The following is an 18,711-nucleotide window of genomic DNA, read 5'->3' on the forward strand; positions in this document are numbered from 1 at the left end:
CCTTGCACCTCGTGTTTATTTCTTTTCTTTACTTTAAAAAAAATACATATATTTTTTTCAGTGTTCCAAAATTCATTGCTTATGAACCACACCCAGTGATGCATGCAATACATGCCCTCCTTAATACCCACCACCAGGCTCACCCAACCCCCCAACTCCCTCCCCTCCAAAACCTTCAGTTTGTTTCTCAGAGTCCACAGTCTCTCATGGTTCGTCTCCCCCTCTGATTTCCCCAAACTCCCTCCTCTCTCCTTCTCCTCTGTGTTATTCCTTATGCTCCACAAGTAAGTGAGACCATATGATAACTGACTTTCTCTGCTTAACTTATTTCACTCAGCATAATCTCCTCCAGTCCTGTCCATGTTGATACAAAAGTTGGGTATTTATCCTTTCTGATGGAGGCACAATACTCCATTGTATATATGGATCACATCTTCTTTATCCATTCGTCTGCTGAAGGGCATCTTGGCTCTTTCCACAGTTTAGCAACTGTGGCCATTACTGCTATGAACACTGGCATATAGATGGCCCTTCTTTTCACTACATCTGTATCTTTGGGGAAAATACCCAGTAGTGCAATGGCAGGGTCACAGGGTAGCTCTATTTTTAATTTCTTAAGGAATCTCCACACTGTTTTCCAAAGTGGCTCCACCAAACTTGCATTCCCACCAACAGTGTAAGAACGTTCCCCTTTCTCCACATCCTCTCCAACACTTGTTGTCTACTGTCTTGTTGATTTTGGCCATTCTGTCTAGTGTAAGGCAGTATCTTAATGTGGTTTTGATTTGAATCTCCCTGATGGCTAATGATGATTAACATTTTTTCATGTGTCTGATAGCCATTTGTATGTCTTCTTTGGGGAAGTGTCTGTTCATGTCTTCTGCCCATTTTTTGATGTGATTATCTGTCTTGTGTGTCTTGAGTTTGAGGAGTTCTTTATAGATCTTGGATATCAGCCCTTTATGACAGTAGTGTCATTTGTGAATAACTTCTCCCATTCTGTGGGTTGCCTCTTTGTTTTGTTGACTGTTTCCTTTGCTGTGCAGAAGGTTTTGATCTTGATGCAGTCCCAAAAGTTCATTTTTCCGTGTTTCCTTTGCCTCGGGAGACATGTCTTGAAAGAAGTTGTTGTGGCCGATGTTGAAGAGGTTACTGCCTATGTTCTCCTCTAGGATTTTGATATATTCCTGCCTCACATTGAGGTCTTTCACTCATTTTGAGTTTATCTCTGTGTATTATGTAAGAGAATGGTCGAGTTTCATTCTTCTATACATAGCTGTCTAATTTTCCCAGCACCATTTATTGAAGAGACTCTTTTTTCCACTGTATATTTTTTCCTGCTTTGTCTAATATTATTTGACTATAATGTTGAGGGTCCATATCTGGGCTCTCTACTCTGTTCTACTTGTTTATGTGTCTGTTTTTGTGCCAGTATCATGCTGATTTGGTGATCACAGCTTTCTAGTAAAGCTTGAAATCAGGCAATGTGATGCCCCCAGTTTTGTTTTTCTTTTTCAACATTTCCTTGGCAATTCGGGGTCTCTTCTGGTTCCATACAAATTTTAGGATTGTTTGTTCCACCTCTTTGAAAAATGCCGGTGGAATTTTGATCGGGATGGCATTAGAAGTATAGATGGCTCTGGGCAGTACAGACATTTTAACAATGTTTATTCTTCCAATCCATGAGCATGGAATGGTCTTCTATCTTTTTGTATCTTCTTCAGTTTCTTTCATGAGTTTTCTGTAGTTCTCAAGTACAGACCCTTTACCTCTTTGGTTAGATTTATTCCCAGGTATCTTATAGTTTTTGGTGCTATAGTAGGTAGAATTGATTCTCTCATTTCCCTTTCTATATTTTCATTGTTAGTGTATAAGAAAGCAGAAGGCCGGGGTCCTAAAGAGCATCTTCTGGCACCCATACCAAGCTTTCTCAGGTGCAGGGGGAGTGCACTCACAGCCCGTGGTCATGCAGGGCATGCAGAGCACAGAAGGGTGTGGACCTAGAGAGTATGGGTCGGTGCCGACACCAGACTCTCTCACGCGCAGGCAGGAGTATGCCCAGATGAGCGGTGGTGCAAGTAGCCAAAAGCTGTGAGCTCAGGGATGGCGGAGGCTCCCCCACACTCTCTCTGGCACAGGTGGTGTCTGGTGGTGGCCATCCTGGGTCTGTGGGCTTAGGCCCATGCCTGTGATCAGCTGATTCCACCAGTTACCTCTTAGGCTCTTTTGCTCTTTTTGAGTGCCTTCAACCAGACTCCAAGTTAATGCTGGTCTGCAACCACTGGGCACTTTCATATTGGGGTACTACTTTCCAATGGGTCACTTCTGGTGGCTCCCTCCCCCTTCTACTGATCTTTTGATATCAGTCTGAAGGTACCCACTCTGCTTTACTTCTCCATTGATGATCCTCTGTTCCCATAGAGATCCAGAAGTGTATAATCCTACATCTCAGGCTGATTTCATGGGTGTTCAGAGTGTTCTGGTAGCTATTTAGCTCACTTTAGGGGACCAGTTGAAACAGGGTCTCCTACTTGTCCGCCATCTTGCCGAGTTTCAGAGAGTCATCATTTTTTTAAAAATATTGACCAATGTGGCATCTCACAGTATCTTCAACAACTGTTAAGACAAGATCCTGGAAAGTAGAGCATAATATTGAAGACCAAGCTGTATAACCTTAAATAACTAAGATTTTTTAAAATTGTTAAATGGGACAATGATAATATGGGCTTCATAGAGTTATTGTGAGGGTTCCATGAAGTGCTGTTTATAACATTTTTAGTACTCAGTAGTATCTCTTACTATTTTTGTTATTATTTTCACTTAGTTTTAACCCATATTGAGCATCCATTGTGGTGCTGACACTGTCCTGGATGTTGCACCTCTTTACCATATATCATTTAATCCCCCAAATAAATTTGATAGAGATCAACTTCTATATACACATTATGGATGAGGTACAGACAGGGAAATACCTTGCCCGTGCTTACACAGCTAACACATGGCAGAGCCAACATTTTGAGAGTCAGAAAACAGGTGTAATGGAGGCAAGCATGAGCGAGAGCATAGAACAGTGTCAGAGACACAATGAACAGCAAGAGATGTGAAGCAACAGTGCCACAGAGACTTTAGAAAAGAGAGAACATCTTCCATAGGCCACGAAGTATGATCTTACTGGGCTAGAAATGAATCCCAGGTTTGGCGAGCTTTGGATCTCTAAACAACTGAATGTGAATGGCATATGGGTGAGAGAAAGTGATCGCAGGGTAAGTGAAGCCGAATATGAGAACACAAATGTCATGACCAGCTGCAGTAGTGATTGCAAAATGTTCGCTTACTTTAACCTATCGGACACTGATACAAATTGGAATCAGGTTTACATTAAACAGTGTCCAGATATGCTCCTATGGGACAGAAAGCTTTTTTAGTTCAGCCCTTGAGGCTAACAGAGATTTTCATACATAGACACACACAAGACACAAACCCAGATACGTACACACAAACACACTCTAGGTAATTGGTCAGAAAGCGACCTAAAACTACCATGTACTTATATAATAGTCTAGTCCACCACTGTCAGGGATTGTGTTACATTTTTATCCTCACCAGCAGACCTTAGATTTGATTTGGTTGGCTCGAAACCTGAACGTTCCAAGGATGACTCAAGCCCACTGAATCAAAACCAGGATTAATAGGGACCCTAAGGGAGATCCATCCAAGACTTTTTATCAATAAATAAGAGTCTTGGGTATAAGCAAAAAAGAATGGGCAACACCAATCCACAACAGGGCCTACAGACCAGGAGTGGCTCCATCTTAAAACAGAAATTCTGAATTGTTTTCTTCATTTTCTGCACCTGTTACCTGTGTGAAACCCCTTTAAACCAGTGTTTCCATATGGCAGTAAACTGATGTTAGATACTGTTTACAAATGCTAAAACATTCATTTTATGATTACTTAATTGTCTATTCAGTCTTTTTGCTGCTTATTCTTTCATCTTTAGATGTATTCTTTAAAATATTTTAGATGAGGGTCAAGGAAAAGGGGAAATGAACCACATCTAAAATAAATATTAAGTCTCACAAAATTTGCATGAAGCACATAATTAACACTATATATATTCATTGAGATTATGATTTCAAATTATATTTTGATTAGAAGGCAATGTGGGTTAGCTTATTAACTTTGAGTTGGGATGGACCTAAATTTCAATTCCAACTTTGTCTCCTGTTTTGAACTTAAGCCTGGAAATCAACCTCCTCAATCTTCCACTTTCTTAATTAATGGGACTAATGCTAACTTCCTCAGGTTTTTGTGAAGATTAAAAACTATAATCTGTATTAAGTGTCTAACACATGGAAGTACTGCTTCACACCTGGCTATTCATGACTCCAGTAATTATGGATAATTAGAAATTGGCTGTAGATTATACTTTTATTAAATGGTTGAATGAGTTTCTATTGCTGTAGGTTTCATTGGACTGTATTATGAGCAGGACTTAGCTTAGTTTAAATGACTCTCCACTGATAATTAGGCATTATTAAAAGTTGTAATAAGTCTTGCAGTATTCTTGTCATTATCCTAAAACTATTATGCTAAAAATAGCCAATTTTTAGGTGAACTAGAACATTTATTTTCCACCTTTCAGATGCCTACATTCCATTTAGTTGTTAAAAAGAGTGTGGTAATAAAAACAGGGAAAAAATGGAAAGATTTCAAAACCATCCGGCTGCATTATCTTTTTTAGCTGAAAGTGAAAAGAAAGAAGTTGAAAACAGTGGCATAACACAAGCTATTTTCATCATCAGTAGATTTTAATGCCCATGTTGTGTCCCTCCTCAGGGCTCTGAATAAGTAAATATTTTCTGAAAGTACGTAATATATTACCAAGATATAATTCAAGTCCAGTAAATTTCTGCCATAACATGTTCATTTTTTTTTGAACAATTATAATTAAAAAGCTTGCTCAGTATTTGGCAACTAAAACAGTGATCTAATTGCACTTGTTATTCAAGCTGATTTCCAGCCCTGGGTATGGACCTAGCTATTAGCTAAGCAAGGGTCCTGTCCTTGATCAGCCTTGTCTGGAGAGCACAGGGGAAAATGCCCTTCAGTTCACAGACTGAGTTCCTTAGGCAGGACTTGTCCTGGAAATTTCCCTGATGAAAGAAATATACAGAACTCCCTGTTCTTTTCTTTCGTTAAGTTTCCAACCTGGTTTTAAAATGCACATGAATGCTTCTGGCATCTATAAATTCAGTAAGCACTAGCTTTTCTTTTTTCTTCCTTTTTAGTGAAATGGTAAACAGATTCAGTATTCTGTTAACTTGGAGTCATAGATCAGCCTGTGAGACTCTTTGAGATTCTCTGGTTAGAGTCTTCAAGTCAGGTAAATTGAAGTTTAAAGATTTTAGTGGAAGCTAGAGTCCTACCTTAAGGCCCTGCAAAGGCAGTAGTGGCCAGCAATCTTTTTCCCTCCTATAATTTTTATCTTTTATTTTATTTAAAGAAATTTAGTTTTCTTTCTGTCTTTTACACCATTTACAGGACCTATTGAGAAGATACTAGGTATGTTCGTAAATTAAAGGAAGTCACATCAGCTGTGACAGGGGAAGAATAATAGATTATTAATGTCTCTCTGTACTTCAGTATCCAACACTCTCCAGGGGCTGTTGGCCCCTTTTCCCTTCCATAGTATTTTGGATGTATGCCAGGAACCATCTTTGATGGTGTGAAAAACAGAGTATATACAGTTGCTGGAGGGAAACTTTACTTTTCTAGGGAAGGAGCCAAGCAGTTGAAAACTTAGAACTCTCACCCTGTTTTATTAGATAATTATACCTTCAAAAAATATAGTATTTTCTTGCCACCAACCATTTATCTGGGAAGCAAGCTATTAGTAACTTCAGAACAGCCAGGGGACCTGGGGGAAAATGGTATTATATATATGAGGAAATGTAATTGGGATAATGAAAACAAAAGGTTTCACATTATAATTTCTTCCAAATCATCCATTTTGTAGAAAACATTGGTAGCAAATGTATACAATTTTTCAAGAATTTTCCTCTTCATTTTTTTTTTAACAGATTTAAAGTAGAACAAAGATTAGACTTCAAAGAAGCTCTGTATTCTTTGAATATAACTGAGATATTTAGTGGTGGCTGTGACCTTTCTGGAATAACAGGTAGTGTGATAAATAATTCTTATATTATTATGTTAATATGTTTTCTTAGTAACTCTGTTCACTGACTGATCTGAAAGAGCGTTCGGCCCCAGAAAATACATACAAACCCAGTGGCTAAATGTCATGTTGAGCTGTCTGTAAACAAGCACTTTATTTTGCATTTAAGCCATTTTCCTTAATGAAAGTCAGAAAGCATTTTAGAATGTTAGATAAGCCTTCTCACCATGCTTGTAATAAAACTATGTAGGTAAAGTATTGTACGGGCTTTTATTTCAGCCCTGCTTGGATTTCCTTATCTGAATAATGGGAATTACAACTTTGAGGCTCTCATCTACTCGGAGCTAATAAAACTCTTATACACCAATTTGCAAATGTTAATTTGGTAATATTGGAGCCCATGAAATAGGCATCTACAAGCTGCTAGATGATGAACACAATGTAGAAGTTGTAATGCCACAGCTTGCAGATTTAGCTTTGAGACTAACAACGCATCTGAGGAGATGGAGCTTTTATGCTAACTCACACCTGGGAAACTGCACATGGCTAAGATGCTCACTCACACAACAAAGCTCAAGACAGTCTTTTATTTTCTCTTGTCTTGGCAGTACCCACTAATTCAAAAATATCTAACTAAAGAGAAAAAAGATGGACAAAGAGGGCCAATTTGTCCCAAGTTTTTTACCCCCTTTTAAATTCAGTCTTCTGTTTTATTAAAAAAAAAAGGCATAAAAATATAAGCCTGTCTGTCTGATAGGGTTTTATATCATAACATGGAAATATTGTGTATTCCTATATATGTGTCTGGTCTTTGGAGAAGTAGTCATTAATTTATTCACTCATCAATTATGTGGGTAAATGAATAGAATGAATGAGCTTTCCTGGTGGAGGAGGTGGGTGGGATACACTGGTGACAGATGTTCATTACTACCTTCACACATGATTTAGCTACTTGTTCGCACCCTGACAGAGAGCTCTGACTTCTCTGACAATTTCATCAGCATCAGGAATGAGGCAGTCAACGTTAAATACTGCAACAGCATCCTTTCTGGGTGTGCGCTGGAACACAACCATCTCGCCAACCTAAAATCAACCAACCCATTTTTCACACGTCTTCCTGTTAGCCTTCTTTCTAGCCTTCAGAAGCTTACTTGCTATACATCAGACATTTCAAACAGCCACTTGCTCTACAAATCCCCAGCAATTGGTGACTTCTATAAAATCTCCTTAGAAGTCTCCTTTTGTAGGCAGATTTATCATAAAATACCTCCAAAATGCTTTATAAGAGAATTTGTGCAAGAGAATAACTTGAAACAGTGAAAAACAAATGTCTAGCCTTTTCTGCTCTTTCTCTCTGCTCTTTCTTTGAGTTGCCTATTTGAGTTGCTTTAACTGCTTTGGTTCTATCTTCCTGCTGGAAATAAAATAGCCAGGGCCCTCACTGGCACCACATCTGATCATTAGAACAGCAAATTCCCTGCTATCCCTACTAATCACTAATGCAGTAAACATTCTCTAAAAGATACTGTGAACCAGTCCAACACTAGGGCTGTGGGATATTTACACAGGAGCTACTACCTTACATTCATGTAATTCATAAGCTTTGAATGAAATGTTTTCAGACAGTTACTTTTGGAAACTTGGAGATGAATATTTGACTTCACATTGCTATTACTTCTTGTGTTACCCTTAGTAAAATATTTAAGCTCTCTGAGCCTCAACTTTCTAATTTGTTAAATGAGATAATAAATCATGGTGGTGAAAATAAATGAAAGAAGGTATGTAAGTCACCTGGTTCTATGTCTGGCACATAGTAGGTACTACATAAATAGTAGATATAAAAAAAAACCCCAATGGCACATTAATAGTTACTTGGACATCTTCTAGCAAAACTGTAGAAAGTTTCTTGCTCTCTTAAAATTCTCTTGGAATTTTCATAGAAAAAAGGAGAAAAATTTTACAAACCTGAGGAAATCAGTGACTTTATGGAGTCTAGATTCCTTGTTCTGGTCTATTAGCTCTCAAGTCCCATTCTTTTCCCAAGATCAGGTCCTCTTCATGGTAAGACAGGATACATGAGACCGGAGGCTCAGCATGATAACCATGGAGTCACTTGATCTGGTATCAGTGTTAAACTGGGTGAAATTCTCCACTGTACCCCAACAACCTTTTTGTTATTCACTCTTATCTTGGTATGGGTCTCTAGGTCAGCTACTCTGAGCTCCGTATGTGAATCCTGTCTTACTCTAGGTGGTCCTCGGGAAAGAACATCCTAACTTCCCTCATCTTGTTACAGACCATTCTCTTGCATTTCAAGGTGTGCATGCCCCCTCTTCTCCACCGTTCTTGTTTCTGTCCCTAGACATATACATACCCATGATTTATTTGTTTGACAAATATTTATTAAAAGCCAACTACATTCCAGGCAGTTTTGTAGGGATACAAAAAATGGACAAAGTTCTGCTTCTAGTGAAGTTTTCATCTGCTGATGTATACTTAATAAGCAATTAGTTAATTTAATTAGTTAATTAAATTGTGAGGTGATGGATGCTGTAAATTAAAAGAGCATCATGGAATAAATGGTGATTAGGTCAGATACAGGCAGAATTAGACAGGGTGGGAAAGGGAGACTGGGCTGGGAAGTAACATTTTTGTTGAGACCTAAAGAACAATGGAGCCAGTCAGGGAGAGTTCTGGGGAAGCGGGTTTTAAGCAGAAGGAGAGTTAGAGTTAAGGCCTTGAAACTTGACCTTGAGCTAGAGCTACTGAATGGGGAGAGGAAGGTAGTAGATGAGGATAAGAGGTATTCAGGGGCCCAAATAAAGTGATCAGAAGCATTTTGGAGTTAATTTTTAGGAAGCCAGTTTTTTATACCAATATCACTTTCATGGCTTCTCTTTATCTTGCCTGAAGGGCTTTCTTTACTTTTCTGTGAGTTGCCAGAGCTGGTTCCCTCTACTGTAGGAGCTGCTTCCTGAATCCTTATAAATCTGCTGGTTTTGGTAGAGTCTGCCTGGTCACATCAGATTTGCCTCCCAAGAGAAACAAAGCTCCTTTTTCTCCTTTCTCTTCAAGTTTCCAGGCCTACCGTCCTTCCTCTACTTTCTGGCCACCACTGAACCCGTGACCATATTTCCGTTGTCTCTTTGAGGCACACTGTCAGATCTGAGTGGTCCTGACACAGCGGGAATGGCTGATAGCTTCTGAACTTGTGGCTTCACTTCCCCCTTCTCAAGGAGACTATCCCCGCAGGTCACAAGATCAGAAATTCTTCACACATACAGCACTTCCACCAAGGGGAGAAGAGTGGTGTGTTCGCTCAGCTTGTATCCACACCGGAACAGAATGTTGTAAGACTCTATCTTACACTGAGAAATTTGACAGGTTTTAAAGCGTAGCTCTGAAGTGATTTTGTAACAGATGACACAAAAGCTCTTTAGACTTTCATAGCCTCACCAGTCTTGAAAGAAAGTAAATTTTGTTTTAAAGTCAGATCAAAACTGAATACAGAATTTGAAAGGCAAGTTGGCTTTGAGGTTGAATACATAGGGTGGGATTAATTCAAATCTGTGAAGCCTTTTTCATCTTGTCTGTAGACCATAGCTAAGGGGGGGGGGCAAAACCTTCTGTCTGTACAAATATTTCACTTAGTGGGATACCTGATTTGAGTCTTATCCCCTTCTATCTTTGCCTTTGTATCTGGGCTGGACTTGATCTCTCTCTATGGGTATCTGTATCATTTCTACAAGAGCTAAACTACCTTCCACCTCTAGCAAATTAACTAACTTGAGAAGAATTTGTTGTTATTGTTTTTTTTCCTATTCTTTGTTCATTTGAAAATGTAATTGACATGGCTCTGTAATAAGTAATGTAGTAAGTAATGGCTCTGAGTTCTGATCCTTAAACATACTTTCCTATTTCCCAACAGATTCAGCTGAAGTGTTTGTTTCCCAAGTCATGCAGTATGTTTTTTTTGAGATAAATGAAGATGGCAGTGAAGCTGCAACATCAACTGGTAGGACAAATGGTTTCACAACCACCAAGAGGAAGGACTGGGGGGAAATGTGCATCCTTAGGGCATTGGTGTTTCTGCATGACTCTGATCTCCTGTTTCCTTCTTTCTGTCCAGGACACTGTAGGAAGAAAAGAGAAACTGGTTGCATAAGTTATTTTTTGCATCTCTGCATCTGCTGCTTAATCAAAAAGGCCAGGGAAGGGATTTGTTAGGAGCTGAGGCCTATCTACTAATATTGGCTTATTTGTAAATTGCATTTTAAATTGCATTTACCTACCAGTCAGGAGATAGGACCTGGGGAGGAAACTTTCTGCTTAAACATGAAGTCATTATTATTCAGGAATTCTTACTCTTAGGCAATTATATTAATTTCCTTCTTCTATTACACCAAGTAGGTCCCTACTTTTCTAATACGGTTTTTGTCATTATCTATATGCCTGTGGCTCTCAAAGTTAGCTGCCCATTAGAATCACCTGGAAAGCTTCATAAAATCCTATGTCCAGTCTATCCCCCAAAATTAAATTAGTAAATGAATTAAATTAGTATCTCTGGTGGTGAATTCCAGGCTCTATCATTTTCTTCCATTTCCCTAAGTGATTTCAGTGTACATCCAAGGTTGAGAGCCAGTTCTTCATGGTGACTTGCAGCCCATCCTTGCTACTGCAAGTCAAGTGTTGTGCGTAGACCAGCGGCAGCAGCATCACTTGGGAGCTTATTAGAAATGCCAGCCCTCAGGCCCAAATCCCGGCCTACTTAATCAGAAGCTGTGTTTTCCAAGGTCTCTAGGTGATTTGTGAACACGTTACAGTTCATGAACCACACCTTTATGATAGCTTTCCTTGAATAAATGGTGTTTTGAATAGTGTCGATGATGCATACAACTAATGCTCAAAAAATAATTGGAGAAAATTTAATTAGAAATGCAAAAGCAACTTTAATGAATGTCTCATAAGTCTATTTTAATTCTTCAGACTTTTGTGATTTTATCCAATATGTAAAATATAGGCACCCTTTCTTACTGATAAATTTCTATAAATCTATATCCATGTCATTAATTTCTCAGTTAATTTGTAATACTATGTGTTGCCAATGATTTTTGACATGTGGGTGGGTCACACTGGACTCCTGCTACCATTCCATCATCTCCTGAAGTACTTGGCATTATTGTGCTCAAGGAACTTAGATTGGAGAACATGGGCTATTTCAATCTTGGAGAAATTAAAAAATTGCATTGGATGAAGTTGTTGGCCTAAGTAAACAAATTTTCCAGCTGCTTTTACATAAGAGTCCTTATAGATCATCATCTGATTTTCTCATTATATTGGTGAAGAAAGAGTCCATGACATTAAGTGCTTTGCCTAGGGTCATACTATTAATTGACAGCTGAGTTTGTAATCTCATCAGGTTCTCTGACTCCAGGTTCAGAGCTCTTTCTACTATCACCCACTGCCTCTAATTTAAGTCCAGAGTTCTCTCAGAGGGTGTAACAGTCATTAAGGGATCAGCAGTGACCCTGATGTATCACACATCAAAAGTTTTCAGTGTGAGTATTTTTTGACTTTCAGGCATCTGCTCAGTGGATGCTCAAGAACAAAAAATCTCAAGTGTTCACCCAAGTGAGGATGGGAACCACACTGGCTATGCTCTTTTGTATTCTCTCATCAATTCAGACATAAGTCTATATTCACTGATAATTTGGGCATTGTAGCCCTGATATTGCAGGAAGGAGAGTGCCATACATTTTATATTATGAAGGTTATGCTTGATTCTGAAGGTGATCAGAATATGCCACCCCCAAATAAGCCACTTTGTCTGAAAGGTTGTTTTGATAGAAACAACCCTTGAAAGAAAATGGAGAAAGAAAGAAAGAAAGAAAAAAAGAGTTCTCTACTCTCCCTCGATCTGCCTAAAATATAAGCGGGGCATAAATCTCCCTTGTGAAGGTGTCTCTCCTCCTCTCTCCATATCAGAAGGAGAATAATCTTTATCACAAGAATGAAAATTGGCAATGAAATGAGTCTGCATAACAAAACTTATTAAATAACGCTCTTATACCACATTTTTCCCATATATTTACCTTCCCACAACTTAATGCCCCTTTTTTGGTCTAGTCACTTCTCTATAATTTATTACCCTTTGTTAAAAGGGAAATCAGAGGGGCACCTGGGTGGCTCAGTGGGTTAAGTCTCTGTCTTCGGCTCGGGTCATGATCTCAGGGTCCTGGGATCGAGTCCCGTCCTGCATCGGGCTCTCTGCTCAGCAGGGAGCCTGCTTCCTCCTCTCTCCCTCTCCCTCTGCCTGCCTCTCTACCTACTTGTGATCTCTCTCTGTCAAATAAAGAAATAAAATCTTAAAAGAAAAAAAAAAAGGGAAATCAGAGGGGGAGATGAACCGTGAGAGACTGTGGACTCCGAGAGACAAACTGAGGATTTTAGACGGGAGGGGTATGGGGAGATGGGTTGGCCCCGTGATGGGTATTAAGGAGAGCACATATTACATGGAGCACTGGTTGTTGAACATAAACAATGAATCTTGGAACACTGCATCAAAAACTAATGATGTACTGTATGGCGACTAAGATAACACAGTAAAAATTAAGAAAAAAAAAATGGTAGATAAGCTCTCAAGCCTAACATTTTGGGAGGATATTTACTTCTTTTCTGTGAAGCTCCTTTGGGGATATAGAATAAATCATTTCTTCTGTTAATCTATCTTTTGTCAGTTTAATTTTCATACCCCAGTCACAAACTGAGTGTAGAAAATTATTTTTTCTTCTCTACTATTATTTTTCAGTTCTGATCACTCCTATTGCAATTTTTAAAAATGATTTTTCACGAGTCTGAAAAAATTTTACGAAATCATCACGTTATTGGTAAAGGAAACATCTGAATTAAGTGTAGAAATATTTAATTTAAAAAGAAAAAAAAAACAACCATTTAAGTTTATCCACTCTAAATGTTGGCAAATGCTACAATGGAGCCACATGATATAAATTATTATAATAAATAATTATCATGGCAGCAAATCTCTTCTTCTAATCACATAGTAAAAAATCCCGTAATCAGGGGCGCCTGGGTGGCTCAGCGGGTTAAAGCCTCTGCCTTCGGCTCAGGTCATGATCTCAGGGTCCTGGGATAGAGCCCCACATCAGGCTCTCTGCTCAGCAGGGAGCCTGCTTCCCTTCCTCTCTCTGCCTGCCTCTCTGCCTGCCTCTCTGCCCGCCTGTGATCTCTGTCTGTCAAATAAATAAATAAAATCTTAAAAAAAAAAATCCCATAATCATTCACAGCACAAATCCTAAAAGCTCTGAACCCACAGAATAATTTTGGAAAAGTTAAAAAAAAATAAATTTGAACTCAGATGTGATTACCACAAGCCTGAAGAATAGAAATGAAGTGCAAATATATCCAGATAGGAATTAAGAGTTGAAACATTACAAGAATAAATCATATAATGTAAATAAAAAGTAAGCAGAAAATTACTGTTTAAAATAAGAAATTTTTCAGCTGCTTTCAGTAAATTGAATCTAGTATCTGACTTTCTTCTTCATTGAGTATAAATATGACGTTAGAATTATTCCATGAATAATCCAATATTTGTTTTTCTGCTCTTTGATTTTTAAATTTATATCAGATTTCTCTGTATTTTGAAAATGGTTATTTTTCTACATGTTAACTCATCGAATGAAATGACTTTTCCTGTCTACAGAAAGTCTTATGGATGTATTTTCTTTCCTCATCCTTTAATGTGCTCGTCTAAATAACTACTGTCTCTATTTCATAGGCATGAACATCCCTGTGATCATGAGTCTGGCTCAAAACCAATTTATAGCAAATCATCCATTTCTGTTTATTGTGAAGAATAACCCAACAGGTACCTTTTCTAATATTCTCTGGGAGAACTGCTTAAGTCAAACAGACCTAGTTCTAGTCGCTATTTGTAATTTATGTATCTGAGATCATTTCTCCTTTCAATGTATTGAATCTTATTGCCATTTTTCAATTTATTCTTTCAGTGGTTATTTGGTGAATGCCTCTTTTATACCACGCATTGTATTTTAAGAGGTGACAGGGGCCTAAAATAAGGCAGTGGTAATGGTAGCTGCCAACACAGCTATTATCGTATGCTAGCGGTTTTAAGTACCTATCTCCGAAGCTAACGCCATTCCAATAGGCCATTCTAACGCCATTCAAATAGGTTAACTATTTGACCAATGATAACATAGGAGCTCAGAAAGAAGTTATATAATTTGTCTAAGGTCATACAGCTGGAAAATGGCCGAGTAGAAATAGGACCTCTTTGTCTCAGAAGTCAGCTCTCTGTGATGCTACAAGAGGAATAGAAAATGAGAGTTGCCCAGTTGTGAAGCTTTCAGAGGTAGATTCCAAAAGAACAAGTGACTAGCTATGGGCTCTAAGTGGGAGGGAGAGGTCAAATACAATTACAAATCTCCAGTGAGGGTAGTTGGTGAAAGATGATAGAGTTAGCCACAAAAGGTAGAGGTAAGTGTGGACTGGACTGCCTTTGACACAAAGGCAACATGTGGAGTATTTGGCCACGTGCTCTGCGCACGATATCAGCATCCCTAGAGACTGACAGTGTGAACTTGGGGGTCAGACTGGGGTCAAGTCCTAGCTCTGTTAGCTAGTAGTTGTAAGACAAGTCAATGATACTTCCTAAGCCACATTTTCTCCACCTCCTATTTAAACATAATATTAGTACTCATCTCCTAGAGTTAAATAAAAGAATATGTGAAGCCTGTAACACTATTCCTGGCATGTAGCATTCATTAGGAATAAATCAATAACTATAAATGAGGGAGTGATTGAATACATGAAGGAAGGAAGGAAAATGGAGAAGTTTCTCTGTATAAGTTGGGTTACTTGGAGAAGAGGCATAGTTAATTTTAGATCTGAATCTGTTTGACTAGCTAATGGTACTGGTATTTTTGGCCCCCTGAAAGATATACCAGTCTCTCTTTTTAGGCTCCATGGAACCAATGCTGAGTTATCCTTCTGAATGTTTCGTCTTGAAAACAATGAGATAGTTTTAGACTTGCTGAGATTGCATCAACGCAACTTCAATTCCCATGCTGCATGAGTCCATGTTAAAGGATATTCTAAGTGTGTCATTTGATCTATACATCCTTAACCTTTGGATAACTCATTTCTTACAATTAGTATGTAATTATCGAATATGGAACATAGAAATAAATGAAGCTGCATTGGACCTCAATGCACAAGGAAATAATGGCATTTAGAATAATGTTGTTTGACTCTATTTACCAAATTGATGACCAAGGCAATCTAATTGCTACCAGTTAAACAGCAGTGAAAATTCTAATTCCCAAATAATCCATTTATTTATTTATCTGTGATAATGCTTAACTATCAGACCTTAATGATAATTTTCACTGTCTCATGATCTTTATTATAATGAGACTTTCTAAACTAGGGTCACACCCTTAAAGTATTGTTTAAAATGAATGGCTGCTCATTTATTGGGGACTGTAAGTTGTTGCCATATAAAATGTAGAATGGGCCATTATCTTAAGACAATAGACATTCAGTGATTTATTTATTTTTCTCTCACAAATGAACTGAGGAAGTCATTGCGATTGACAAAAATGGTGCCTTAGCATAGCATAGCGAACTACTAAGTAGCTTAATGTTTTACGTAAAATAAATTCATTTAACGATTACTGAAGTTAAGAGGATGAATGATTTTGATTTATTATAATCAATTTTTATCATATTTAAAATTTTCTTGTGGTCAAACAGTCCTCTTGGGCCAAATCCAAACACTATTTGTATTTTTCTACCACATTAGTTTTATAATTCAATATATTTATCCAAAGCTTTTACTAAGCAGAACTTCCAAGGAAATGAAGAAGATTTTTTCTTCTTTTAAGCTGAGGGGCTGGGCCAGTGTTGGAGACTTTCAAATGAAATTGTGAAAGATACTATATGAAATGTGCCATTTCTCGGAAAATGAATCATGATTCTGAAACTGACAGTACTCCACACATATTAAAAAAAATAGTGTTTAAACTCTTTATGGTTTTGGGTTGAAAGAAGAAGCAGACTGCAGGATATCCATTAAGAAATCTTTCTTCTGGGGGCGCCTGGGTGGCTCAGTGGGTTAAAGCCTCTGCCTTAGGCTCAGGTCATGATCCCAGGGTCCTAGGATCGAGCCCCGCATCGGGCTCTCTGCTCAGCAGGGAGCCTGCTTCTTCCTCTCTCTCTGCCTGCCTCTCTGCCTACTTGTGATCTCTCTCTCTGTGTGTCAAATAAATAAATAAAATCTTTAAAAAAAAAAAAAATCTTTCTTCTGATCTATTGGTTTTGGTTATGCTAGTGTATTTTAATGTTAGAAAGTAAAATTTGCTTCTATCTGATGGAGAGGTTGTATATATACATTGGTTAAATATGGAGGACACCTCTTTGAGAAGGGGGAATGTAGAGAAAAGTGGAAACAATAATGATTTCTGCTTCAGCCTGCCTCTCTATCCATTACTGTTATGTCCAGGGAAAGTTCACTAATCCATCCAGTTTAGTGGAGAATAGATTGGTGACTGCAAAATGACTCCTTTCAAAACATGGTACTCCTTGGTCAAAGAAGCAGATTGAAAAGGCTGGAACAAATGGCTTCTATGCAATGTCCTACACTTCTGAATGTTTAAAATTTTAAACTATTGTCTTCAATTATGATGTTAGTTTCCATAGAAGTCACTTAAAAAATATTGTCATTTGCAATAAGCTTAGCTTTAGAGCTGAAGGAGTGCATCTGAGAGGTTTCACTCAACCCTAAGGGCTTATGTTACAGGTATAAAACGATGACTGCTAATGTCTTTAATTTATAATTTCCACCATTTTCATCATCCTTTCATTATGCTATGTTTGCCTGAGTCTCTATATTTAGAACACCTCTCTACCTCTTTATTTTTTGCCTTCCTATACGAAAAACAGGACTAATACATTTTCCATGACAAGCTATTATCAGTGTTAATTTACTTCATAAATTACCAGAACATGATTAATAATGATATAATTATGTATTTTAGGCAAAGGAGAGGGTTTTGTTGTTAGATGTTGCTTATTTATCTTATACCAAAAAAAATACTAAATGATCTGTTAAAATATTCAGAAAGACTAATTATTGTCAATTTTTTTCTCCAGAAATTCCTAGTGTTGTTTCTTTTTTTCTTTTCCTAGAATCAATTTTGTTTATGGGAAGGGTGACAAATCCTGACACCCAAAAGATGAAGGGAAGAGATTTAGATTCACTGTGATTGAAAAGAACAGCCTCAGAACATAAGATGATTCCTGAAAAATAGTTGATTGGCAAAATAGCATCATTGTGCAAGTATTTTCTACATATCTTTTTCTGTTTTAACCATATGTGTATTAATCTGTACTGATATAGATCTATATTAATGAGTAAGTGAAATTATTAATAAATGAATTTATTCATTTAATGTTTCTTGTCCTTATGTTTTATAAAGTCTATATGAATCAAAAGCGGTAGACTTACATAAAATACTGCTATTAATATGTTAGAATAGTCTCATCCAAGATATTTTGATATTAGATTTCTATCTTAGATATCAAAGTCTCTGTATTCCTAAAAAAAACTAGGCCATCTGACCCCCAGGCATAACAGCATTATCCAGGCCATGCAGAAGTAAGGTCAAGAGACAGAGTGGGCATGGTATGTGACTCTCTGGAGAGACAAAGATCTAGGATCCATGATAGTAGATGAACTCTGAGTATTTTACTAACCTTTTTTTTAAAAGATTTTATTTATTTATTTGACAGAGAGAGAGGATTCACAAGTAGGCAGAGAGGAAGGCAGAGGGTGAGGGGGAAGCAGGCTCCCTGCTGAGCAAAGAGCCCGATGGATGGATGTGGGGCTCATCCCAGGACCCTGAGCTCAAGACCTGAGCTGAAGGCAGAGGCTTAACTGAGCCACCCAGGCGCCCCGAGTGTTTTATTAATCTTAACCTCATCTTTTGTTTTGTTTTTATTTTAATTCCTGTTAGTTAACATACAACTTTATATTAATTTCAGCTGTCAATACAGTGATTCAACACTTCCATACCTTACCTGGTGCTCATCATGATAAGTGCACTCCTTAATCCCCATCACCTATTTCATTTATCCCTCCACCCACTTCCCCTCTGGTAACCATCAGTTTGTTCTCTATAGTAAGGAGTCTGATTCTTAGTTTTTTTCACTCTCCCTTTTGATGAATGGATAAAGAAGGTGTGACATATATAAATATATAGTGAAATATTATTCAGTCATAAAGAAAATGAAATCTTGCCATTTGCTATGATATGAATAGAGCTAGGGAGTATCATGCCAAGTGAAATGAGTCAGAGAAAAAGAAATAGCATATGATTTCACTCATATGTGGAATTTAAGAAACAAGTGAGCAAAGGGAAAAATCTTAACTTAATCTTAACTCCACGTATTAACATTTAATTTTTGCCATTGTTTTAATACCTTTTGGGACA

The 18,711-nt window shown here is 37.8% G+C and overlaps 1 protein-coding gene across 1 annotated transcript in view; it reads left to right on the plus strand.

Moving 5' to 3' along the window:
• LOC111151758 (serpin family I member 2) overlaps positions 1 to 17,484 on the plus strand; it is a 34,168-nt gene extending 16,684 nt beyond the window's left edge. Inside the window, exons 6-9 of the mRNA XM_022509937.1 lie at positions 6,084 to 6,181; positions 10,107 to 10,193; positions 13,977 to 14,066; positions 17,408 to 17,484. Of these exons, the coding sequence (XP_022365645.1) occupies positions 6,084 to 6,181; positions 10,107 to 10,193; positions 13,977 to 14,066; positions 17,408 to 17,484 (352 nt within the window). The remainder of the gene's footprint in view (positions 1 to 6,083; positions 6,182 to 10,106; positions 10,194 to 13,976; positions 14,067 to 17,407) is intronic.
• Positions 17,485 to 18,711: the final 1,227 nt, after the last annotated feature.

This window comes from Enhydra lutris, unplaced genomic scaffold, assembly GCF_002288905.1.
Source record: "Enhydra lutris kenyoni isolate GAN:26980312 unplaced genomic scaffold, ASM228890v2 scaffoldscaffold2, whole genome shotgun sequence".
Taxonomy (NCBI): Eukaryota; Metazoa; Chordata; class Mammalia; order Carnivora; family Mustelidae; genus Enhydra; species Enhydra lutris.